The sequence below is a fragment of the Caretta caretta genome, chromosome 3 (assembly GCF_965140235.1).
Source record: "Caretta caretta isolate rCarCar2 chromosome 3, rCarCar1.hap1, whole genome shotgun sequence".
In the NCBI taxonomy this organism is placed as follows: domain Eukaryota; kingdom Metazoa; phylum Chordata; order Testudines; family Cheloniidae; genus Caretta; species Caretta caretta.
In genome coordinates, this window is record NC_134208.1 from 112,993,666 (window position 1) to 113,019,532 (window position 25,867).

The 25,867-nt window shown below is 42.3% G+C and overlaps 2 protein-coding genes across 3 annotated transcripts in view; one reads left to right on the forward strand and one right to left on the reverse strand.

The window, feature by feature from the left end:
* SASH1 (SAM and SH3 domain containing 1) overlaps positions 1–25,867 on the forward strand; it is an 890,912-nt gene that overhangs the window by 284,455 nt on the left and 580,590 nt on the right. The window lies entirely within an intron of this gene.
* Positions 633–2,560, reverse strand: LOC142071426 (uncharacterized). Its single transcript, XM_075126199.1, has 2 exons — positions 1,653–2,560; positions 633–1,264 (listed from the first exon to the last, which is right to left on the reverse strand). The coding sequence occupies exons 1-2, from the start codon at positions 2,230–2,232 to the stop codon at positions 723–725; spliced, it is 1,122 nt and encodes a 373-aa protein (XP_074982300.1). The 5' UTR covers positions 2,233–2,560; the 3' UTR covers positions 633–722.

Here is a 25,867-nt window from a genome sequence, read left to right on the forward strand (position 1 = left end):
AGGGACTTTATTCCCAGACCAGAAAATAACTGTTGGGGATGTTGAAATGCCTATATGTATCCTTGGGGACCCAGCCTACCCCTTAATGCCATGGCTCATGAAGCCGTACACAGGCAGCCTGGACAGTGGTCAGGAGCTGTTCAACTACAGGCTGAGCAAGTGCAGAATGGTGGTAGAATGTGCATTTGGACGTTTAAAGGCGCGCTGGCGCAGTTTATTGACTCGCTTAGACCTCAGCGAAACCAATATTCCCACTGTTATTACTGCTTGCTGTGTGCTCCACAATATCTGTGAGAGTAAGGGGGAGACGTTTATGGCGGGGTGGGAGGTTGAGGCAAATCGCCTGGCTGCTGGTTACGCGCAGCCAGACACCAGGGCGGTTAGAAGAGCACAGGAGGGCGCGGTACGCATCAGAGAAGCTTTGAAAAACAGTTTCATGACTGGCCAGGCTACGGTGTAAAAGTTCTGTTTGTTTCTCCTTGATGAACCCCCCCGCCCCTTGGTTCACTCTACTTCCCTGTAAGCTAACCACCCTCCCCTCCTCCCTTTAATCATTGCTTGCAGAGCCAATAAAGTCATTGCTGCTTCACAGTCATGCATTCGTTATTCATTCATCACACAAATAGGGGGATGACTACCAAGGTATCCCAGGAGGGGTGGTGGAGGAGGGAAGGAAAATGCCACACAGCACTTTAAGCACAGCACTTTAAAAGTTTACAACTTTAAAATTTATTGAATGACAGCCTTCTTTTTTTTGGGCAATCCTCTGTGGGGGAGTGGCTGGTTGGCCGGAGGCCTCCCCACCGTGTTCTTGGGCGTCTGGGTGTGGAGGCTATGGAACTTGGGGAGGAGGGCGGTTGGTTACAGAGGGGCTGCAGTGGCAGTCTGTGCTCCAGCTGCCTTTGCTGCAGCTCAACCATACACTGGAGCATACTGGTTTGGTCCTGCAGCAGCCTCAGCATTGAATCCTGCCTCCTCTCATCACGCTGCCGCCACCTTTGAGCTTCAGCCCTGTCTTCAGCCCGCCACTTACTCTCTTCAGCCCGCCACTTACTCTCTTCAGCCCTCCACCTCTCCTCCCGGTCATTTTGTGCTTTCCTGCACTCTGACATTATTTGCCTCCACGCATTCGTCTGTGCTCTGTCAGTGTGGGAGGACAGCATGAGCTCGGAGAACATTTCATCGCGAGTGCGTTTTTTTTTCTTTCTAAGCTTCACTAGCCTCTGGGAAGGAGAAGATCCTGTGATCATTGAAACACATGCAGCTGGTGGAGAAAAAAAAAGGGACAGCGGTATTTAAAAAGACACATTTTATAAAACAGTGGCTACACTCTTTCAGGGTAAACCTTGAAAGTTAACATTACATACATAGCACATGTGCTTTCGTTACAAGGTCGCATTTTGCCTCCTCCCACCGCGTGAACGGATTTTGGTTGAATGCCAGCAAACATACACTGCAATGCTTTGTTCTACAGTGATTCCCCAGTACGTGTTGCTGGCCTGGAGTGGTAAAGTGTCCTACCATGAAGGACGAAATAAGGCTGCCCTCCCCAGAAACCTTTTGCAAAGGCAGAACCGCAAATGCCAGGGCAAAGTAATCCTTTCACATGCTTGCTTTTAAACCATGTATAGCATTTTAAAAGGTACACTCACCAGAGGTCCCTTCTCCGCCTGCTGAGTCCAGGAGGCAGCCTTGGGTGGGTTCGGGGGGTACTGGCTCCAGGTCTAGGGTGAGAAACAGTTCCTGGCTGTCGGGAAAACCGGTTTCTCCGCTTGCTTGCTGTGAGCTATCTACAACCTCCTCCTCATCATCTTCTTCGTCCCCAAAACCTACTTCTGTATTGCCTCCATCTCCATTGAAGGAGTCAAACAACACGGCTGGGGTAGTGGTGGCTGAACCCCCTAAAATGGCATGCAGCTCATCATAGAAGCGGCATGTTTGGGGCTCTGACCCAGAGCGGCCGTTCGCCTCTCTGGTTTTCTGGTAGGCTTGCCTCAGCTCCTTCAGTTTCACGCGGCACTGCTTCGGGTCCCTGTTATGGCCTCTGTCCTTCATGCCCTGGGAGATTTTCAGAAAGGTTTTGGCATTTCGAAAACTGGAACGGAGTTCTGATAGCACGGATTCCTCTCCCCAAACAGCGATCAGATCCCGTACCTCCCGTTCAGTCCATGCTGGAGCTCTTTTGCGATTCTGGGACTCCATCATGGTCACCTCTGCTGATGAGCTCTGCATGGTCACCTGCAGCTTGCCACGCTGGCCAAACAGGAAATGAGATTCAAAAGTTCGCGGTTCTTTTCCTGTCTACCTGGCCAGTGCATCTGAGTTGAGAGCGCTGTCCAGAGCGGTCAGAATGGAGCACTCTGGGATAGCTCCCGGAGGCCAATACCATCGAATTGTGTCCACAGTACCCCAAATTCGAGCCGGCAACGTCGATTTAAGCGCTAATCCACTTGTCAGGGGTGGAGTAAGGAAATCGATTTTAAGAGCCCTTTAAGTCGAAATAAAGGGCTTCATTGTGTGGACGGGTGCAGGTTTAAATCGATTTAACGCTGCTAAATTCGATCTAAAGTCCTAGTGTAGACCAGGGCTAGATGATCTCTGGAAGTCCCTTCCAGGCATACATTCTGTGGCTGTATTCTGCCACACATCTAACCTAAATCTAGTTACTTCTCATCACATGCAAACTGTAATTGTTTTGTTAGACACCCAGCATTATTCCCATTCCCATTCCCAGTCACCTTGGGTTTTATTGTGGCAATCCTAACTGCTAGCTAACCATCTCCCTTCTGTGGCAGAAAAACTGGCCCTTTTAAGGGGGGAAATGGGACTTGCCCCACCTGTGCCATAATTAGCTGCCGCTCAGCTCAGCTTGAGTGGGTGGGATTAGTGCAGTCAGGTGATATCTGGATGAGAACCTGGGCCTTATAAAAAGGGCCAAGAGAACTCAGAGGGCTGAACTACAAGAAGCAGTTTAGATGCCTGTCACTGGTGTATTATCCAATGGGTCCACAGGGCCCATGCCCAGGGGCCTCAGACAATTGGAGGACCCCAGAAAAATGGACGTCCCAACAGAAATCTGCCGCAGGGTGGCTGAAGCCTGGAGGTCTGGCAGAAGCTGCGGGGTGGTCAGGGGAAGCCCCAGCACCTGGAGCCCTGGGGTTGCAAGGTGTCTTGTTGTCACTAGAATGCCAGGTCGAAAAGGGAGCCTGGCGGATCCAGTTGGCACTGCCGACTGGGCCATTAAAAGTCCGGTGGGTGGCACAGTGGGGGCCAGGGGCTAAGGCATGTTCCCTGCCTGCCCTAGCTCTGTGCGGCTCCCGGAAGTGGCCGCCAGGTCCTTGCAGCCCCTAGGTGCATGGGTGGCCCGGGAGTACCTCTGCGCACTGCCCCCACCCCTAGTGCTAGCTCCACAGCTCCCATTGGCAGGGAACTGCGACCAATGGGAGCTGCGGGACCAGCACCTGTGGGTGCGAAGGCAGCGCACAGAGCCTTCCTGGCCACCCATGTGCCTAAGGGACCTGGTGGCTGCTTCCTGGGAACCGTGGTAAGTGCCACCAGGACCCCACACCCCTCCTGTACCCCAACCCTCTGCCCCAGCCCAGAACTCCATCCTCCATCCCAAATTCCTCATCCCCAGCCCCACCCCAGATCCTACCCCCTAGCTGGAGCCTGCACCCACTCCCGTACTCCGAACCCTGCGGCCACAGCGCAGAGCCCCCTCCTGTACCCCAGCTCCCTCATCCTTAGCCACACCCCATAGCCCACACCCCCAGCTGGAGCTCTTTCCCCCCCACACCCTAACCCCCATCCCAGCCCGGAGCCCCCTCGTGCACCCCAATCCCCTGCCTCAGCTCAGTGAAATTGAATGAGGGTGGGGAAAGCAAGCGAGGGAGGGAGGGTGAATGGAGCGAGTGGGGGTGGGGCCTCTGAGAAGGTGTTGGGCAGGGGTGGGTGGGATGGGGTGGGGCCTCGGGGAAGGGGCAGGGCAAGGGGTGGGGCAGGGGTGTTCAGTGTTCGGGGTGTTCAGGACCGGAGGAGCTCTCTCTCCATGCTGTGGCTTGGGGAACAGAGTTACTCAAGTCTTGGGGCTGCAGTGCAGGGGGGTCACCCATATATTTCCCTGTGTTTAGCAGAGGGCATTATCAGTTTTTTGATGCATTTGGTTTTAGTGATTGGTCCATTGTGAGACTGACCTGTCGCAATGTTGCAGGGATTCATATTGTATCAAATTGGTTTGTGGTGTGTGTGTGTGTGAGAGAGAGAGAGAAATTACAGAATCTGTGCATGAAGTGTCAAAAGACTTGTGCCTCACTTTAAAATGCTGTTTCCCACTATGGAGGCCTTTGCTAAGCAGATATGGTAAATTTGTTGACAATGAGGAAACAAGACAATGTGGGAATGAGCGTAATTTGAAAGGTGTATTTGAATGATTCTGCATTACTGCTCCAGGGTCATATAATATGCAGAAATATGTTTATGCTTAGACCTGCTGTTTGAAGTGTATGATACCATAAAAGGAATGGTATGTCCAGATCTAACTATGCGATGGGTTATAGTAGAATAAAACAGTAATCCATCTCCCCTGTCATGGATCTGATTTTTAATTCAGTTGTGGCTTTCGGTACTGTGCTGTTTATCTTGTACTTTCATTTAGTCATGATCTGGTAGTTGTGAAATTGGCAGATGGCATCTGATGCTTTACTAGTAGTGTTTGTATCAATCCTAGTGATTAAAAGTCTTGCTGATTTGCTTACCCAAAAGGATTAATAGTAGGCAGCAAGGGCTTTGTTTGAAAAATCCATGCCCAGTAATTCAACAAGAGGAACAAAAAGGTGGAATGGAATTAATCCAGTATAGAACCGCTTTATGGAGAAGCTTTTTACAAAACTTTCTGATTCAGCAGTTGGTCACTTCCTGATGAGGGCTGAACGGGCAAATAAAATGCACCATCGTACTTTCTCAGTCATTTAGTAAAAATAAAATAAAGTCTTTTAGCGGATCAGCAATAGAAATGCATGTCATGAAAACTGAAAAGTTGCCCTGAATACTTTTTCTGTGTCAAGTCAGAAACGCATAGTAACTCTGCTTAGTAAAAAACATTATCCTAGTTCTGCTCCTCTTAACCATGCAAGTAGTTGAACGGATGTCAAATGCACTGTTTCCATAAGAAAGTGTTTACAGAATCTGGACCCTAGCCAGGACTCGCATCTTAGAGATTTGGGATAAAACTTTTGCACATGCTTCAGTGATTTAGCAACCTATGTTTCAGTGAAAATACTTTTCTGAAGAACGAGTAACTGAGCTTCAGATTGGTGTATACATACCACTATTCAAAATTATTTTTGTTGGACTTGTGTCATCATATTAAAAGACACGTTTTTCACACTGTCAGAACACCTAGCAGAGCCATAGATTTTAAGCTGTTTTTAATTACATTGTTCTTAAAGACCAGATTTTTTTCCTAGTTGAACAGTAGAGATAAATTAAATGTCTTTAATGCAAGCCCTTTAATTTTATGGCTGTATCTGATTGTTTATAATGTTTCCCGAATTTACAAAAGAAGCAAAAATTAGCTTCAAGCGGTATGTGTGACATTCATGTGGTTCTGTTTCTGTGGGCAATTGACAAGAGTAAACTTGTGACCCCAGTAACACCTGAACACTGAGTGAACTCAGATGTCATTTGCCTATAAATCAGAAGTAATTTATGACTTCACCAATTAGCTAGCTTTTCATTTTCACTAATTCATTCTTGTGTAGCTGGGGTGCTTTTCAGTGGACACTTGTGTATTGCTTCAGGCATTTTACTTTTGACTTGGAAGGAATGAGGTGATAGTAGTTTATGAATAAAACACCTGCACACACCAGAAAGCCAGCTATTCTGACCATCTGCAAGGGTAGTAAAGAAGAACATATAAGAAGGCTTATTCTCTTCTCATCTTTACCATAGGGAAGGTGCTGAAACAACAGAATCTTGGCATTTGCTCTATAACTACCTGATTTAGGTCAATGTTTTGTTAACCTTCTATATGAGTTATTTATGTGGTATAGCATAAGCTGCTTATCAAGTTTGGCTAGCTCTGTTTTTTATATACACACACACACATATATATATACACACACATATATATAATTAGGGCTGTTGATTAATCGCAGTTAACGCACACGATTAACTCAAAAAATTAATCGCAATTTATCATAGTTTTAATCGCACTGTTAAACATTATAATACCAATTGAAATTTATTAAATATTTTGTATGTTTTTCTACATTTTCATATATATTGTAGTCTGTGTTGTAATCAAAATCAAAGTGTATAGTATTTTTGATTACAAATATTTGCACTGTAAAAATGATAAACAAAAGAAATACTATTTTTCAGTTCCTTTCATACAAGTACTGTAGTGCAATCTCTTTGTCGTGAAAGTGCAACTTACAAATGTAGATTTTTTTGTTATATAACTGCACTCAAAAAGAAAAAATGTAAACTTCAGAGCCTACAAGTCCACTCAGTCCTACTTCTTGTTCAGCCAATCGCTAAGACAAACAAGTTTGTTTACATTTACAGGAGATAATGCTGCCCTCTTCTTATTTACAATGTCACTTGAAAGTGAGAACAAGCATTTGCATGGCACAATTGTAGCCAGCATTGCAAGGTATTTATATGCCAGATATGCTAAACATTTGTATCCCCCTTCATGCTTCGGCCACCATTCCAGAGGACATGCTTCCATGCTGATGATGCTCGTTAAAAAATAATGTGTTAATTAAATTTGTGACTGAACTCCTTGGGGAGAGAATTATATGTCCGCTGCTCTGTTTTACCCACATTCTCCCATATATTTCATGTTATAGCATACTCGGATAATGACCCAGCACATGCTGCTCATTATTAAGAATACGTTCACTGCAGATTTCACAAAACGCAAAGAAGGTACCGATGTGAGATTTCTAAAGATAGCTACAGCCCTCAACCCAAGGTTTAAGAATCTGAAGTGCCTTCCAAAATCTGAGAGGGACGAGGGGTGGAGCATGCTTTCAGAAGTCTTAAAAGAGCAACACTCCAATGCGGAAACTACAGAACCCGAACCACCAAAAAAGAAAATCAACCTTCTGCTAGTGGTATCTGACTCAGGTAATGAAAATGAACATGTGTCGGTTGGCACTGCTTTGAATTGTTATTGAGCAGAACCCGTCATCAGCACGGACACATGTCCCCTGGAACAGTGGTTGAAGCATGGAGGGCCATATGAATCTCTAGCGCATCTGGCACGTAAATATCTTGCGACACCGGCTACAACAATGCCATGAAAACACCTGTTCTCACTTTCAGGTAACATTGTAAACAAAAAGAGGGCAGCATTATCTCCTGCAAATGTAAACAAACTTGTTTGTCTAATAAGAAGTAGAACTGAGTGGACTTGCAGGCTCTAAAGCTTTTTTTTCGGTACATAATTCCACACTTGTAATTTCAACTTTCATGATAAAGAGATTGCACCACAGTACTTGTATTAGGTGAATTGAAAAGTACTTTTTCTTTTTTTTAACAGTGCAAATACTTGTAATCAAAAATAAAGTGAGCACCGTACACTTTGTATTGTGTTGTAATTTAAAACAATGTATTTGAAAATGTAGAAAACACCCAAAAATATTTAAATAAATATTATATTATTGTTCAACCATATGATTAATCGCACAATTAATCACAATTAATTTTTAATCACTTGATAGCCCTAATATATATAGATAGATATAGATATATAAAACAGATATATAGTATAGATTTATAGGTATATAAAGTGTATATGTATACACACACACACGACTCTTTAATATGCTCTAATTCCTCTTCCTAAATTCTGTATTAGGGCAGAGACTTAGAGAATTTATATACAGATATGTCACAAGCTGCCTGATCAGTTTGTAAATATATTGATTACTACAGTGAACTGAATTGGCAGTGGTGGGTATTTTTGCCTAATATGTAATGCATCTGCTGTTTCAAGCTACTGACAGTGAAATTAGCTGCAACCATGGCTAAAACTGAATGGTTTCTGACCATGCTTCACCCTCAAGGGAGAGCAATATATAGATGTGATAAAGAAGTCCTGACTCTACCATACTTGTGGGGCAAACAGACCTTTCAGACCGAGATAAAAACTTTTGAAATTGCTGTACTTTGATTAAAGAAAAAATCCCTGTGTGTTTTTCCCCCCATAACTTTAGGATTAAATAGACATATCATTTTTTAAATTACATAGTCAACATAAAGGTAAAATTAGTCCATTGTCTGCCATTTCTGTTAAGAGGCTGGATGGAAGACTAATTGGAACAAGAGTAAGCCCATTCTGTACTGAAATCACTGGGAAACGCATAGGACTTTAGGCACCATCCTTATGTAAGTTTCATTATTTTAAAAAAATAAAACAGTTATTTGATTTGAACTTGGATTTCTTGATTTTACTGTCAAGTGGTGTCCAGAAGCCTTAGGTGAAGTAGAAAGAACCTGTGAACCCATCCCTGAATGGTGCTGGTACCTCTGATTTTTAGTCCCTGTTGACAGTGTTCAGGAATAGGGTATCTCCTTGAAATACCGGTAGTTCTCGAGCCCTCTGTAATTCTCACCACATTCTATGTTTTAGAAGTCCTCAGAACCCAATCTGACCAGCCATTTATGTATGTAGCTAGGTCTTGCATGTTGGGTATATTTAGTAAATGGGATTATCTGGACCCCACCCAGACTATGTGGTTCATATCATATTATGTTTGTTATTAAAGAACAAAGGACACAACACCATCACCTTAACTCCTTCACTCCTGTACTCTTACAGAACTGTACGCTTCCTAGGACAGTAGATGGGTCTAGTGCTGAGGCAAGATGGGAGGAAAGCTTGTCTTGAGAAGTAGGATCTTCTATGAGGACTGGGCTGAAGAAACAGAGAAAAAGGGGGTTGCTCAGAGGCATGCCATGTTCCAGATCACAGTGCGGGTTTACTATCTTTGTCATAAATTCCTGACTCTACCCCTGGAAATATAATACAAAAATAGAAGCTGTACATATATATTGAAACTTGCTTAAATTCAGCATTCTAAAATTAGTAGAAAAATGGCAGTCTCCATGGGATAAGATCAGTGATAATAGTCACTAGAGGCAAATTAAAGCATAAAAATAGATATTTTAAAAAATATCATCTCCTTTTAAAATGTTTGATAAGAAAATACTGGAGTTCCTTTTTAAAAGGAACACTGATAATTTAGGCCCAAATCCAAGCTTTTGAAAAAACTAACATGAATAGAATTGTTTCCATGAATTTTCCCCACTTAACCATTTCACTTTAAGCAATTAATTTTTATACCCCCTGCAGAGTATGCAACCCAAACACTGCAATATCCTGAAGATGTCTGATTAAGAGGAAATGAAACGGATTAGATGCTAACTAATGTGAAATTTGCTTTGTCAATTGTAAATATGTTGAAAACATTAAATGGAGAGTATAAGTATTGAGAATTAAGTTTTAAAACTCTTTAATAAAGTCAGGAGTCATTATAAGTATTACCAGCAAGGAGACATTTAAATATATTAATAGTAATAAATATTTATGTTCTGGTAGTGCCCAGAGGCCCCAATCAAGATGAGGACCCCATTGTTTTGGTGCTGTACAATCACAGAAAAGAGACTGTCCCTGCCCTAAAGGGCTCAAAATCTAATGATATGGACAGATGAAGGAGAGTGGGGAAGGATACAACACATAAGCAAATGAATCTGATTGAAAAATTAATCCAGCTTTGATAAATGTATTGTAATTTTGTCTTTTCACTGCATGGTATCTCTCAAAACTGACAAAATCCTATATTCTGCTTAACCAAAAGTCATCAGTAATGGAAGCAAATGCCCGTACTGCATATTGCTGAAATCTACACATAGCTATACAGAAGAGCGGAAGAAATCCATAATGGTTTGGCAAAAACAGAATACCTATGGCTGTGGCAGTTACCCGTATTACCAACACCAAGCATTCATCAATCAGGCCTAAGGAATCAGGAGATTTAAAATATAACAAACTTCAGCTTCTCTTTATAGGCTGTCTGGTCTTTGAGGCTTTAAAGAAAGCTTCAGTCACGTGTTCCATTTTTTTCTCCACATCATGGGAGACTAGAGTGATTGAGGTGATATTCACCCCCTTAATTCAGGGTCAGGGCACTGACCGGCTACACCAGCTTATAGGGTGAGAGGTCTGCCAGAACACATCCATGCACAGAGGGTTGTAGCCACTGAATCACTGCTCCTCCCACAGTCTACCCTGCTGCAGCTTTGCAAAATACCTTGCATGGAGGCCCTTTTCATGGTACAGAGGTGATGCACAGATAGCCCTTCATGGCCCCCCCAGTCCTCTCTCACAGCTCCTCTGCTGTGTGTGGCTTCCATGGTACAGAGGACCTGATATTGACCCTCTGTATCACAGGTGAAGATTGCTTTATATATTTTATTTAAAAGAGGGACAGATAGGGAAGTAGGGGAGAGGACAGTGTAAGATATAACCTTGAATTTAATTTCTAAAATTCACTATTTTCATAGCATTGAATTTGTAGGCCACTAGTATCAGAGATATACAAAAGAACAGAAAAAGGTTACAAGTTTTATTTCTTTTAGATCATTCTCTTACACTTGCGTATCTAATTTCCTTTTGTCCACAGAAGTGGCTTGTTGTTCTTTAGTTATTTGCTCATGGTGGTGGTTGGGGAAGCTGTGTTCTGAGAGGAGCGTGCAAATTTAAATTCTCTCTCCAAGGCAACTTAGATGAATGCTTTAAAATAGCTGGTTCAACTTCCTGGCTGTCCTTAGGAAATGGGTATGCCATTATTTATTATTTTGCACTCACACAATGTGTAAATCTTGTCACTTGTCTTTTTAAAGTGTGGCCTTGGTGTTTCAGAATGGGTTACTATATCATAGAATGCAACATCTTGTTTCCATTTAAAGTCTCTTATTTGTACTACTGTAGTGCCTAGGCACCCTACTCATGAATCAGGTCCCCATTGTACTTACTAGGTGCTGTGTATGCACGCAGAACAAAAAAATGGTCCCTGCCCCAGGGGGCTTACAATCTAAATATAAAACAAGAGACAACAGATGCATATAGGCAGATGGAGTACAGTTAAACAATAAGGCAGTCTCTCTAATGAATATTTCAGTTTTTTTCTTTTGCTTCTTCCTGGATTACATGAGTTCAGCTCATCCTTGGTATGTTGCCAATGTTTTTGCTAATATTGGCTTCGTACCAGGATCTATCTCACTTCTCCATTTGTTTTATGTAATGTAATGATGAAACAAAGGAGCATCTTTCTAGCACTGGTTAAAGTCACACTGATTATATAGTTGACATGACAGCTTAACATGCTGACCATAATAGAATCAGCATGTGATGACTTCACTTTGGCTGGACCCAGCTGTGGGCTTCTGGGAAGGGTCGGTAAGATGGTTCTTTGAGTATCCCGGAAGAACCGTTGGGATCTTCCCTGCCTCATCTCCTCCAGTACAGTTTGAGCCCAGCTGCTTATTCTGTGGCTTGTGCCTAAGGTTCTGTCTACACTTAAAGTGCTACAATAGCACAGTTGTGGTGCTTCAGTGTTAACACTTTCTATACTGACAGGAGTGGTTTTCCCATTGGCGTAGGTAATCTCCCCCAGAGGCGACAGCTAGGTCCATGACCTAGCATTGTCTACACCGGGGAGTAAGTCAGCATAGCTATATCTCTCAGGAGCGTGGATTTTTCACACCCCTGAGAGATGTAACTACATGGATGAAAGTTCCCAGTTTAGACCAGCCCTTACTAGAATATTTTATGTGCTGGAAATTTGTCTCAATTTCCAAGGCTCAGTCCAGCTCCCAGTAAAGTCAACGGGAGCCTTTCCACTGACTTCAATTGGAGTTGAATTGGGATCCTGAATCCTAGGTGTTCTCAGTAGGATTTTCAGTCTAGTGTTGAATATATGATCCTAAGCAGTACAGCTGAACTTATTTTTCTGAGAATAAAAGGTTACTACCGTGCACAGATCTGGTGAACAAAGTTAACAGAGGGGCTAACTTGTTCCTGCCAAACGTTTATAGAGAAAGTGAATCAAGCCTTCTTAACCTGACTCAGATAAGCTGCTGGGCATGATTCCTGTGTGGACGAGGATGAATGTCTCTGAAATCATGTAGAAGCAAAGCATACAAAGTGCATGTCCTCACCTGAATAGGTGGTAGTCCGAAGGATTTCTAAAAATTACTGTATAAATCTTATATTTTGATGACTTCTGAAATTGAATTCAGTTGAACTGAAGGCTTTATTGCAGTGAATTTCAATGTGAGTCAAGGACCAATGGACATGAATAAGAATTAAAGAAATGCAAGAAAATAGCCCTAATAAAAAAGCACAGCTATTGGATAGCACAGTTAGATTGAGTCTTGAACTGTCATCGATGGGTTTCTCAATCTTGTCAGTAATGATGGTCTCCCATGGTGCCAGCAAACTGCGAGCAATTTTCTGCAGTAGCTGCTATGACCAGATTGTATTAAGATGAAATGTTGTCATGAGACAAATATACGAAAGCTTCTACTTGCTTCTGTCTGATGCAAGGAGAAAAACATCTTTCTCTGCTTGGTGAAGCAGAGATCCCTTCTTGAAATGAGTTTGGAAGAAAATGTATTGGTGTTTCAGTTGCATGCCATTTATTGTGTCTTTATTAGAGACAACATTCTTTCAATGGAGCCAGAATAAGATTATGTATGTACAAACTATTTACAAGGTATCCGAGATCATTTGGGTATTTAGAATTAAACTTCAACCACAGTAACCTTTTCCTGACAGAGTGCGGAGGAGAAATGTTCCCTGGACAAGGGATATCCCAAGCCCAGCATGAGCATTTGAAGCTATATTTGGTTAGAGCTAATACATGGGTTTTGTATGAAGTCTCTAGAATAACACTGAACAGCTCCAGCTGCTGATCAGACAGTAGAACAGAGTTGCTTGGATGGGTTTTTTTGAGACATTGAATTGAATGACAGATGTCTGCCCCAGAGATACACAATTCATGTTAGATCCACTTGAATCTTTTGTTTTTTGAGATCTTTAAGATGATAAAGTTTACAGCAGATTTAGCTATTTTCAATTATAATGAAAAGCAGCGTTAATTATACTGAAATCTGGAGACAATAGGAAACCTTCAAGACCAATTAAGCTTAAACCAGACAGCTCGGGGAGGATGTTTTTAAAGATTTGTGAAGTTACTGTTTTTTGTGCTGGTGATCAATAAAATATATGCCAACACATAATGCCTACATTGGGTATAACGATGATCTTAGAAAATTAGAGATAATTAAAATACTGCTGTGTAAATGTTGTGGACAAAATTCTTTACTTTTTATACTTGACTTTAAAGATATAATAAGAGGACAAAAAGAAAAGGAGTACTTGTGATACCTTAGAGACTAACCAATTTATTTGAGCATGAGCTTTCGTGAGCTACAGCTCACTGCATCCGATGAAGTGAGCTGTAGCTCACGAAAGCTCATGCTCAAATAAATTGGTTAGTCTCTAAGGTGCCACAAGTACTCCTTTTCTTTTTGCAAAGACAGACTAACACGGCTGTTACTCTGAAATAAGAGGACAGATCATATAAACTAAGGTTTGTTCGATGCAATGTAGAGCTAGAAGGGTATCTAGCAGCTCTAACTAATGTTTCAGTTGCACTCTCTGTAATCAATGTCCAACATTCAATATCTTTTTTTTTGTACAAAACGTTATTGCAAAAGAAAGTTGTTTGAAAATATCCAATTGCCTATTCAGTAGTGGCTAGTTTAAAATAAACTCTGTGTATAGTCTCTTTCTCCCACAATACTATGTCATTTTTTGCAGAATAATCTTTCATTTCAAATATACATTGTCCTCTCTGTTGCCATCTCTCGTGACTTTTATTACAAGTTTTGTCATGTTTTGATGCTTTTCTTAAAGCTCCACCTCCTGGAGGTATGTGATAAACTGAGGTTGTCAACTTTCATTTCTTTTTAAAAATCATCTTTAGCCCTCATAGTTGTGCTGAAAATTTGAGAACATGAACCCCAAAGGCTATGACATTAAAAGATAAACTGACCACAAAAGCTGGCTTAAAAATGAGACTTTTAAAAATAGATTTTTTTTGTAGAGGGAAGGCAGGGGTAGACTCATGATTTTCCAGTGGTTGAAATGGGCAACATTGGCGTCCTTATGATGAAATAAGTATAACTGATGGTAGTGTTGTTTTCCTGAGGCTGCAGACAGAAAGCCTCAGGGCCTCTGCTGCTGCTCATTGCTTTGCCAGGCAGTCACAGACTGTCAACACAAATCTGGTCAGTTTCATAATTGCTATTTTCAAATTTGTGAATGTCAGTGAATTGGATAAGAACCACTTGAGCAGAGAGAGGCTGCTGTAATAGGACAAACTAGAATAATAAGGCTGGATCAGAGGTAGAGTAGTGGGGACACCTGAACAGGCAGAATGCTTTGGGGTGGTAGTGAAGAAGAGAGAGAGAGAGAAAGTGCTTTCTTAAACTTCAGCACCTAGAGAAGGGGCAGGAAAGGTAAAGGCACAGGGAGGTGCTCCAGATATATGAAATATATTCTAACAAGAGACTGTTGTGACTGATGGATACCTCAAGCTAAGTACAGTGCCAGCACCATGGAACCCCAGCAGCTCATGTGCCTTGTAGGCACCCCTTATCTTTCATATCTGCTTCTGCCTACTGCGTTTAGCCTTGTTGTTTGTAAAAAATTTAGTAACTTTTCAACTTTTTGCCAAAATGTGTGTTGATAAAAGTATTTGGTCAGCTAGAATGAAATGAGTATTTGGGTGTAAAAGTTGATGAGTTTTCAAGTTGTCCATTGTAATATCTCCCTTTTTCCACTGACCATGACAAGATGTGGCAGCCTTAAGACTACACGGACTGGACAGTAAAAGTACTGTACCTTTCCTTCCCCTTATTTTGTCTTATTCGTGTTATTGAAATGGAAATAAATAGCTGATCTTGTCCTATGAATACTATAGTGAATATTACAGCTTGTTTAGTACATAGTAATACTTAAACAATGTAAATAATATCTGGTTGCTGAAATCTTTTGTTGTGGTAATTTTCTATAACTTGACTTCCTAGGCTTGGTTTTAAGTTCCAACTATTATTTAAATTGCAACTTGTACAACCAGTGACTGAATTATCAAGTAACATCTGCCTTGAGTTGCTATAGATACAGCTGTGAATGCATAACTACTATTGATGATATATACTGGACACCAATGAGTTCAAGGTTATCAAACAATATAAGGAGCATAAAAGGTGGAAATGTTAAATAAACCTGGAGGGGCAGGTTTCAGAGTAGCGGCCGTGTTAGTCTGTATTCGCAAAAAGAAAAGGAGTACTTGTGGCACCTTAGAGACTAACAAATTTATTTGAGCATAAGCTTTTGTGAGCTACAGCTCAATAGCTACATCATGAAAAACTATTTGTGTAGTTGAAACACAGGAAGGATTTCTGGCATGTTGTCTTGATAGACTAGTTAGGTATATTATAAAACCTGCTACATATATCTTAATTGGATCATTATTGTAAGAGTTCTTACAGTCTGTGAAAAGAAAACATACCTAAAATCATCTTTCTCTCTCCATGCTCCAACTCTCATTCACTTCTCTCTCTCTCCCTCTCTCTCTCCACTTTTAAGAATCCATGCACTGGCCTCTGATCTTATTCTGCGTCAAATTCCAAATGCTCATCCTCATTTTGTATGTTCTGCACAGCAATTCTCAGTGGAATTATGTTACCTATCAAGCCTTATTTCCATGATGCTCAAAGCAATATAGGTTCCCTCCTCAGCCTCCAAACTTCACATTCTAACTCACCCAGTTTCCTTCATTTTCTCCCCTCTCCCCAAACAACCCACATTCTGTGCTCCTTTCAACACCCATTTCTTCCCTTTTCTTCCACATTACTTTACCTTTAGTTTCCCTATTACTCCTCCTTAAATCAATTTTCTCCTCCTTCGTTCCCTGAAAGGCCACCGTCCTCTCTTCTCCATCCTCAGATATTTGCCCCTCCAAAGTGCCCCTCACCCTCTCTGCTTCTCTTATATCCCTCTGGCCATCAGTAAATATCCCATTTTACTCTCTCCCCCTCTTTCTCACAAGGTCCCCAATACTTTGTCTTCTCTCTATGTCTCCTAAATCCCCTTTTTTCTCTGCCTCTCTTGGATCTCCTTCCCTCCTCCTTCCCCAGATCTCGTTTCTGTCACAAAGGTCCCCAGCTCAAACTTCTTCCATGTCTCTACACGTCTCCGTCTCCCTGCTCTCCAGGTTTCCTCATTCCTAAAGTGACTCCCAAACCTCTCCCTTTCCCCAGGGTAGAGGTTATCCTTCTCACCTCCTCCCAAGTAACCATCTCCCCCGAATCCCCTTGGTTCCCTCTGCTGTCTTCTCTTTAGCCACCCAAAACTTGGGGTGAAGAAAATATTGGTGTCCACCCCTGTTCTGAAAGTGGGAGACAACATTTTCCCATTCTCCCCTGTGGCTTTCAGACTCTGTTGTTGACAAGAATGGGAGCTGCTGGGTGCTGAGTCCTCTTGAAACTCTGGACATTTATTTGTGTACCTGAAGGGGAGCAGAGTTGAGCCCTTCTGAAAATTCTGGCCCTTGTATGCCCTAGAATGTGCACAGTTGTTTCATGTGATTGGCCCCCGTCTTTTCAAGATTCAGAATATGTGCATTTTGACTTCCACTTGCCCTGAAGTGAACTCTTTGGACCTTGTCTAGCATCATTCATAACTTGAAGCTAAATAATTCTGGCGAGCATAAATAAATGCTTTTGTAATAAAAATTGTGGAAGCAGGAAATAAGGCTAGATTTCTGACATTACTTCCCAGCAGTGCACAGAATCTGTAGGACAGGTAGATATAAAAATGATTGGCTGAGAGATTAAACTTTTCTGCCAGCTGCTCAAAAGATATGTTCCCAGCATGTAAAATATCGGCTGTCGTAACCTCTTAAAATCCTACTCCTTGTGCAATATGATCCCTTTGCTGGGATGGAAGAAAGGGTTACCTCAGGCAGGGATCTGGTATGAATGGATATTGTAGGAGCTTCTATTTACTTTCTCCCACCCCCCACCCACATCCCAACCCAGTCCCAACACAAAATCCCAACCCCAGATTCTCAGTGTGAAAGTAGGGAGTAAAAGATTAAAGTGGAAGCGAAATGTTAAAAGGAGGGGGGCCCAGCAATCTAATTCATTTTCTAAATAGCCACAATCAGTTCACCACCAATTCATTGCCTTTTATATTTTTCATTGACATGAGGTATTATGTAACTTTAATTAGGAAGTGCAAAACCACAGAATCATTTAGTTATTTGCGGCCTTCACAATTCATTCTAGATTTTTTTTACCTACACAAATTATATCTACAAGGTTTTTTAAAACCTTTTTGCAAATTTTAGTGATTCTTATGAGATACATTTATAATGTGTAAATCTTCAGCGATTCCTTAAATTTCTGTAGCATTTTTCATCCAGAAGGATATTAGGGCACTTTACAAATTATGGGCCAAATTCAGAGAGAAGAAATGTTACCACTATGTGAATTCAATAAGTATCCCTCATTTTAAAGTGTGTGCGTCCATATGCATGTTTTAGGAAAAGCTATGTAAACACACTTTTAAGATGAAATTTGATATAGCTTTGGCATTCACAATAATCTGCATTTCTTGCAGTATTGTAAAAGAGAATTGTGTTGACTTGATTTGTTTATGCTGGTGACAGTGGAAGGTTACTATGTGTTTCAAAAGAATGCTTAAGCTAAATTTAAATCTCCATGGTCAGGTTAATTCCTAGAAGTTTTTTCTCCTGCACATTCTCACTGCCCTTTCTCCAACCTTAGAAACAACAATAAAAAAGAAATATGACCTCCCGAACCTTTTGACTTAATTTTACCCAGTCTAATGTCAGATGTTTCTTTTAAGCAACTTAATCTGGAGTTTACTAATCATGAAATGGTTGTGCCAGTTAGTTCCAGGGATCCGTTTGTGGCACTCTCCCGGGTTTGCCTCACTCTTCATGATACCAAAATGAGATGCCATTCATTGTGCAGATCTTTGTAATATGATCCATCTCTCCTCATGCTTCTATCGTCAATGAAATAGTTATCAATATTGACTTTCTAACTATCCTCACTAGGCTCCACTGTTAACAACACATTCAGAAAAAGCCTCTCAGAGCTCATTTCATGCTCTCTTCAGACCTGGGCAGACATCACTTTAAAGGGATGAGAGCACAGATATACACTCAGTATCTTTGCAGCCATAAGGGCATACCGTTTGGAGCACAAGGCCTAGCCTACACTAGAAAAGATTTGATGGTATAGCTACACCAGAAACCCATCCTGGTATAGACACAGCTTATACCAGCAAAATTACTCGTCACCATATAGTTCATACCGATTCCCCCCCCAAAATAAGCCATATTGACAAAGCACTTTTTTTTTTTTGCCAGTATAACTGTCTATATTAGGGTTTCATAGATTCTTCTGGCCTTTAACTCAATGAGACCATTATATCGTCTAGTTTGACCTCTGGTATATTGCAGGCCATTACATTTCATCCAGTTACCCCTGTATTGAGTCCAGTGAATTGTTTGACTAAAGGGGGTCTTCTAGAAAGGCATCCAGTTTTGATTTGAAGATATCAAGTGATGGGGAGTCCACCACTTCCTTTGGTAGTTTGTTCAAGTGGTTAATTACTCATGGTTAACTGTTTGTGTCTAATCTGAATTTGTCAAGCTTCAGCTTCCAGCTATTGGCTCTTGTTGTTATGCCTTTCTCTGCTAGAAGATAGAGTCCTTGAATACCTGATATTTTCTCCCCATGAAGGTACATAGACATTGTAATGAAATCACCTCTTGATCTTCTTTGTGATAAATTAAACAAATAGAGCTCTTGAAGGCTCTCATTGTAGGGCCTTTTCTCCAGCCCTTATATCATTCTGATGGCTGTCTTCTGCACCCTCTCTGTTTTTAACATTCTTTTTAAAATGTAGACACCAAAGCTGTATGCAGTATTCCAGTATCAGTCTCACCAATGTCATATACAGTGGCAAAATCACCTCCCTACTCCTATGCAGTGCCCCCTGTTTATACATCCAAGAATTCAGTTAACTGTTTTTGCCACATCATCATATTGAAATCTCATGCTGAATTGCTTGTCCACTCTGACTCCTAAATCCTGTACTTTAGTATATCAGCAAATGATTCTTGTATAGACATGGCCTAAGGTGCAGCCACTTTGCAAAAGGTTTCAGCTCACTGTATTGCTTTAAGCCAGAGGTGGGCAAACTATGGCCAGGGAGCCACATCCCGCCCTTCAGATGTTTTAATCTGGCCTTCGAGATCCCGCCAGTGGCATGTCCCCCCTCCGTATAGGAGCCAGAGAGGGGACATGCAACTACTTCTGGGAGCCGCTTGAGGTAAGCGCCACCCAGATCCTGCACCCCGACCCCCTCCTGTGCCCCAACCCCCTGACTCAGCCCTGATCCCCCTCCCACCCTCTGAACCCCTTGATCCGAGCCTGGAGCTCCTGCACCCCCAACCCTCATCCCCAGCCCCATCCCCAGAGCCTGCATCCTCCACCGGAGCCCTCATCCCTCCCCTACCCCGCACATTAACCCCCAACCCAGAGCCCCCTCCTGCACCCTGAACTCCTCATTTCTGTCTCCTCCCCAGAGCCCACACCCCCAGCTGGAACCCTCACCTCGTCCCGCACCCCAACCCCCAATTTCATGAGCATTCATGGCTTGCCACACAATTTCCATACCTAGATGTGGCCCTTGGGCCAAAAAGCTTGCCCACCCCTGCTCTAAGCCACCCCAATTTAGTCCCGGAGTAGGTTATCAAATGGTTGTGCTTGGAAAAAGTAATTGCCTTTTGGCTTTTATTTGCCATTGAGATAGCATTACACAGCATTGGGACTCAGGACACCTGGGTTCTATTCCCACCTCTGCCGGTGGCCAGCTGGGTAACCCAAGGCAAATCACTTCACCACTCTGTGCCTTAATTTCTCTATTTGTAAAATGGGGATAATGATATCTACGTTTGTAATGTGCTTTGAGAACTGCTGATAGAAAAGTGCTGTATAAGAGCTAGGTTGTATTATTATTACTAGTAATAATAAGACCCAGTTTTCATACATCATAGCTTGTATGTTTTTGTTTTTTCCTGCATTATTTAGGTTGAGCTAACAATGATCATGGAAGAAAAGGAATAATCCTGCAATCAAAGTATTATTGTAAACTGGAAGAATTTATCTGTGCAGTTGTTTGGCAGCTTAGTTGAAAGGATCTTGGACTTTTTGCATTTGCAGATAGTTATAGTTTGAAATAAAAGTTGGAAGTTTCTTTTGAAACAAGGATGTAGTACGTGAAGCTTTTAGTCTGATCTTATTGGTTCCATATGCAAAGGGTATTTTTATTCCCATATTCCCAATGGAATGGATTCCTTTCTTGGTACCACATGCTGTGTTGTGAAGCTAAAAATCATGCTGCTCTCTTGCTTTGTCTAGAAGTCAGGCACTGATATTCTCTGAGAACTGGGTACTGACCTATAGCTGGTCTGCAGACATATTACCAAGAAGCCTGTGGGGTTTTAGAACATAAATGGAGTACCTCATCCCGTTAGCCTGCTGTGATGAATTTCCTGCACAGTCATGTCCTTGAATCACAAGCAATCAGTGAAACCCAGTTGCAGAAGATGATTCTAGGAGAAAAAACTGAGGAAAATTACCTTTTTGACTATTTGTTTTTATAAGAACAAATATAATCAGTGAAACTTAGACCTTGATTCCATATTTGACCTCTGGCAGATGGCTGGGGTCATCTGTACAGAACTAATTACAGGATCTGGGCCTTGAAGAGACACAGTTACCTAGTTTAGCCTTAAAAGTTTTCATAGAATATCAGGGTTAGAAGGGACCTCAGGAGGTCATTTAGTCCAACCCCCTGCTCAATGCAGGACCAATCCACAATTTTTGACCTAGATCCCTAAATGGCCCCCTCAAGGATTGAACTCACAACCCTGGGTTTAGCAGGCCAATGCTCAAACCACTGAGTTATCCTCTCCCAATATTAATCTTAATATTGTTACAATGTATTTTCCTCCTAAATTTGCCACTCTTTTTTTTCTTTGAACTTATTTTTATTAATCTAGACGGGCCACAATTTTCAAATGTGGGTGCCTAAAGTTCAGTTCATATAAGTGGGCTGTTTTTCAGTTGCTGGGCACCTGCAGCTCCAGTTGTCTTCATATGGAGGTGGGGTTTCTCTTCACCCTGAAAAAACAGGACACTTATATTTAGATGTATAAGGATTTACGCACCTATATTAAGAAAATTCTGGTCACTGTTTAAGTAGCATGTTGGCAAAGCTTTCCTCTCCGTCTCCTATTTCTGATACAGCAAACTAATACAGTTATTGAGAGTTATTGTATCCTAGATACCAAGAAGCAAATATGTGCACATGTACCACATCCACTCACTCTTGTGTTCTCCCTTGCCCCCTTGAGAAACTATTACGTACATTGCAGCCTCTTTGATTTTTTTCCCCAGTTTTCGTAAACATTTTTAAATGTTCCAACCATCTCCATATACAGATTTGTCTTTGGGTCCTTTTGGCTGGCAGGTGGCAGAATTCCATTTTTATATAGACAAGTTAGAAACTCCATTTGAGAAAAAGAGAAATCAGTATTTGGCGAATGAGAAATAACCAAATTTGTAGGAAAACAAAATATTATTTTCATTCTTCTGTAAAGAGTAACAAATAACAGAAAAAATAAGTTTAACTAACAAAATATATAAAATTACTAATCATTTAAGAGTCCATTCTTCTAGGTATGCAAGATTGCATTTCTTTATCTGTGCAACAATCTCAAGTGTTTAATAAAATATGACATGAGAAGCTTTGTGGAAATTCTCATGTAGCAGGTATTTAATGCTTATGTCTTCCTCAGTATCTTATTGCAACGAATCAGTTGCCCAGTAGGCCAGTAACATTGTCTTCTCAAAGATACCCTAGTGATATCATGGGCTGTTAAGATGCTAAATGTTATTAGCTACTAATGTAGCTATGTTCTGTTCTTTAAAGTAGTTATCCAGCTGAATAATTGATAATATAATTGCGACTTTATTCCTTTACCTAAGGGGTTGTCTGCTTGCTGTTTTACATAGCTCTCTAGAGAGAGGCTATTGATTACATGTAAAACATTTTTCAGTGTTTATTCAAGAAGAAAAAAAGGATATTAGTATGGTTTTAGGTTAGGAACTGCTACATGCACATAGAATAACTGTTATATATTAGCATCTGAAGTAGGAAATGTTGTTCGCAATAGGCCTTTTGGAAAAGTTATATATTCAGGAAATAGTGTGTGTTTAAATGTATATGTGACCCAAAGAACCACTTAATGATGACTCGCAAGGGGGTTACAAGAATATCCTGATTCTGGTATGAACATTCTGGTTCACCAAAGAATGTCAGGTGATGTCTCAAATGGAAGCCAGGGTCATGCTGGTCATTATTATCGCTGTGAAGTATACGTAGGGATATGGTGCAAGGAGTTAGGTTTATATAGTGCAAATGTGGTTTTAAAGTCTATATCAAGGCAGGGGTAAAAAACAGGTTTTCCTCCAGACAAGTGGTAAGGTAAGACAAGTGTTCACCTGTCTGCTGGGATGTAAATTAAGTATTCAAAGGTAAAATAATGGATGGCCATTTACATACAAAGTCAGATATTAATGAAGAGATGTAGTACACAAGCAGTACACAGAGAAAAACAAGCAATAGGTCATTATCCTGTCTGAGCACAGACAATGAACTTTGGGGATATACAGAGGAGACAAAAGAGAGACATATCCTCATCCTACACCTAGGAAGTAAATGGGCAGTGTGTTTACATTGATGAAAACAGGATCTCAGCTAATTTTGGTTGAAGATGCTGCAAAGGACTTTGGGTGAGAGAAACTGCTTTAGACAGGGGGTTAACTTATAGTTAAGTTTAGTCTCTAGAAAGTGTGTTATGATTTTTTTGGATGCAAACATTTGTTGCCAATATCTTTACTCAATATCTCCTGAATCTCTAGGCTTTGATAATAGACTTTTTATTGATTTCACTGTAATATAACTCAGTGCTGTGGTGTTAAGCAAAGTGCTGGTCCTGAGCTAGTCCTTACAGGCTGATGTGGTCTTTTGAGGACCACCGACCTAGCATTTCTGTGAGTGAAGATACTGGACACTGCAGGGGAATGCTTCAAAGCCCTGGTCTACACTAGGACTTTAGGTCGAATTTAGCAGCATTAAATCGATGTAAACCTGCACCCGTCCACACGATGAAACCCTTTATTTCGACTTAAAGGGCTCTTAAAATCGATTTCCTTACTCCACCCCTGACAAGTGGATTAGCGCTTAAATCGGCCTTGCCGGCTCGAATTTGGGGTACTGTGGACACAATTTGACGGTATTGGCCTCCGGGAGCTATCCCAGAGTGCTCCATTGTGACCGCTCTGGACAGCACTCTCAACTCAGATGCACTGGCCAGGTAGACAGGAAAAGAACCGCGAACTTTTGAATCTCATTTCCTGTTTGGCCAGCGTGGCAAGCTGCAGGTGACCATGCAGAGCTCATCAGCAGAGGTGACCATGATGGAGTCCCAGAATCGCAAAAGAGCTCCAGCATGGACTGAACAGGAGGTACGGGATCTGATCGCTGTTTGGGGAGAGGAATCCGTGCTATCAGAACTCCGTTCCAGTTTTCGAAATGCCAAAACCTTTGTCAAAATCTCCCAGGGCATGAAGGACAGAGGCCATAACAGGGACCTGAAGCAGTGCCGCGTGAAACTGAAGGAGCTGAGGCAAGCCTACCTGAAAACCAGAGAGGCGAACGGCCGCTCCGTGTCAGAGCCCCAAACATGCCGCTTCTATGATGAGCTGCATGCCATTTTAGGGGGTTCAGCCACCACTACCCCAGCCGTGTTGTTTGACTCCTTCAATGGAGATGGAGGCAATATGGAAGCAGGTTTTGGGGACGAAGAAGATGATGAGGAGGAGGAGGTTGTAGATAGCTCACAGCAAGCAAGCGGAGAAACCGGTTTTCCCGAGAGCCAGGAACTGTTTTTCACCCTGGACCTGGAGCCAGTACCCCCCGAATCCACCCAAGGCTGCCTCCTGGACCCAGCAGGCGGAGAAGGGACCTCCGGTGAGTGTACCTTTTAAAATACTATACATGGTTTAAAAGCAAGCATGTGAAAGGATTACTTTGCCCTGGCATTTGCGGTTCTCCTGGATGTACTCCCAAAACCTTTGCAAAAGGTTTGTGGGGAGGGCAGCCTTATTGTGTCCTTCATGGTAGGACACTTTACCACTCCAGGCCAGTAACACGTACTTGGGAATCATTGTACAACAAAGCATTGCAGTTTATGTTTGCTGACGTTCAAACAACATCCGTTCTTTATCTCTCTGTGTTATCCTCAGGAGAGTGAGATATAATTCATGGTCACCTGGTTGAAATAAAGTGCTTTTCTTCAGGAGACACTCAGAGGAGCCCATTCCTGCTAGGCTGTTTGTCTGTGGCTAAACAGAAATGTTCCCTGCTGTTAGCCACAGGGAGGGGGGAAGGTTGAGGGGGTAGCCACGCGGTGGGGGGAAGCAAAATGCGACCTTGTAACAAAAGCACATGTGCTATGTATGTAATGTTAACAGCAAGGTTTACCCTGAAAGAGTGTAGCCACTGTTTTATAAAATGTGTCTTTTTAAATACCGCTGTCCCTTTTTTTTTCTCCACCAGCTGCATGTGTTTCAATGATCACAGGATCTTCTCCTTCCTAGAGACTAGTGAAGCTTAGAAAGAAAAAAAAATGCACTCGCGATGAAATGTTCTCCGAGCGCATGCTGTCCTCCCACACTGACAGAGCACAGACGAATGCGTGGAGGCAAATAATGTCAGAGTGCAGGAAAGCACAAAATGACCGGGAGGAGAGGTGGCGGGCTGAAGAGAGTAAGTGGTGGGCTGAAGAGAGTAAGAGGCGGGCTGAAGACAGGGCTGAAGCTCAAATGTGGCGGCAGTGTGATGAGAGGAGGCAGGATTCAATGCTGAGGCTGCTGGAGGACCAAACCAGTATGCTCCAGTGTGTGGTTGAGCTGCAGCAAAGGCAGCTGGAGCACAGACTGCCACTACAGCCCCTGTGTAACCAACCGCCCTCCTCCCCAAGTTCCATAGCCTCCACACCCAGACGCCCAAGAACGTGGTGGGGGGGCCTCCGGCCAACCAGCCACCCCACCACAGAGGATTGCCCAAAAAAAAGAAGGCTGTCATTCAATAAATTTTAAAGTTGTAAACTTTTAAAGTGCTGTGCTTAAAGTGCTGTGTGGCATTTTCCTTCCCTCCTCCACCACCCCTCCTGGGCTACCTTGGTAGTCATCCCCCTATTTGTGTGATGAATGAATAAAGAATGCATGAATGTGAAGCAACAATGACTTTATTGCCTCTGCAAGGCGTGATTGAAGGGAGGAGGGGAGGGTGGTTAGCTTACACGGAAGTAGAGTGAACCAAGGGGCGGGGGGTTTCATCAAGGAGAAACAAACAGAACTTTCACACTGTAGCCTGGGCAGTCATGAAACTGGTTTTCAAAGCTTCTCTGATGCGTACCGCGCCCTCCTGTGCTCTTCTAACCGCCCTGGTGTCTGGCTGTGCGTAACCAGCAGCCAGGCGATTTGCCTCAACCTCCCAGCCCTCCATAAACGTCTCCCTCTTACTCTCACAGATATTGTGAAGCACACAGCA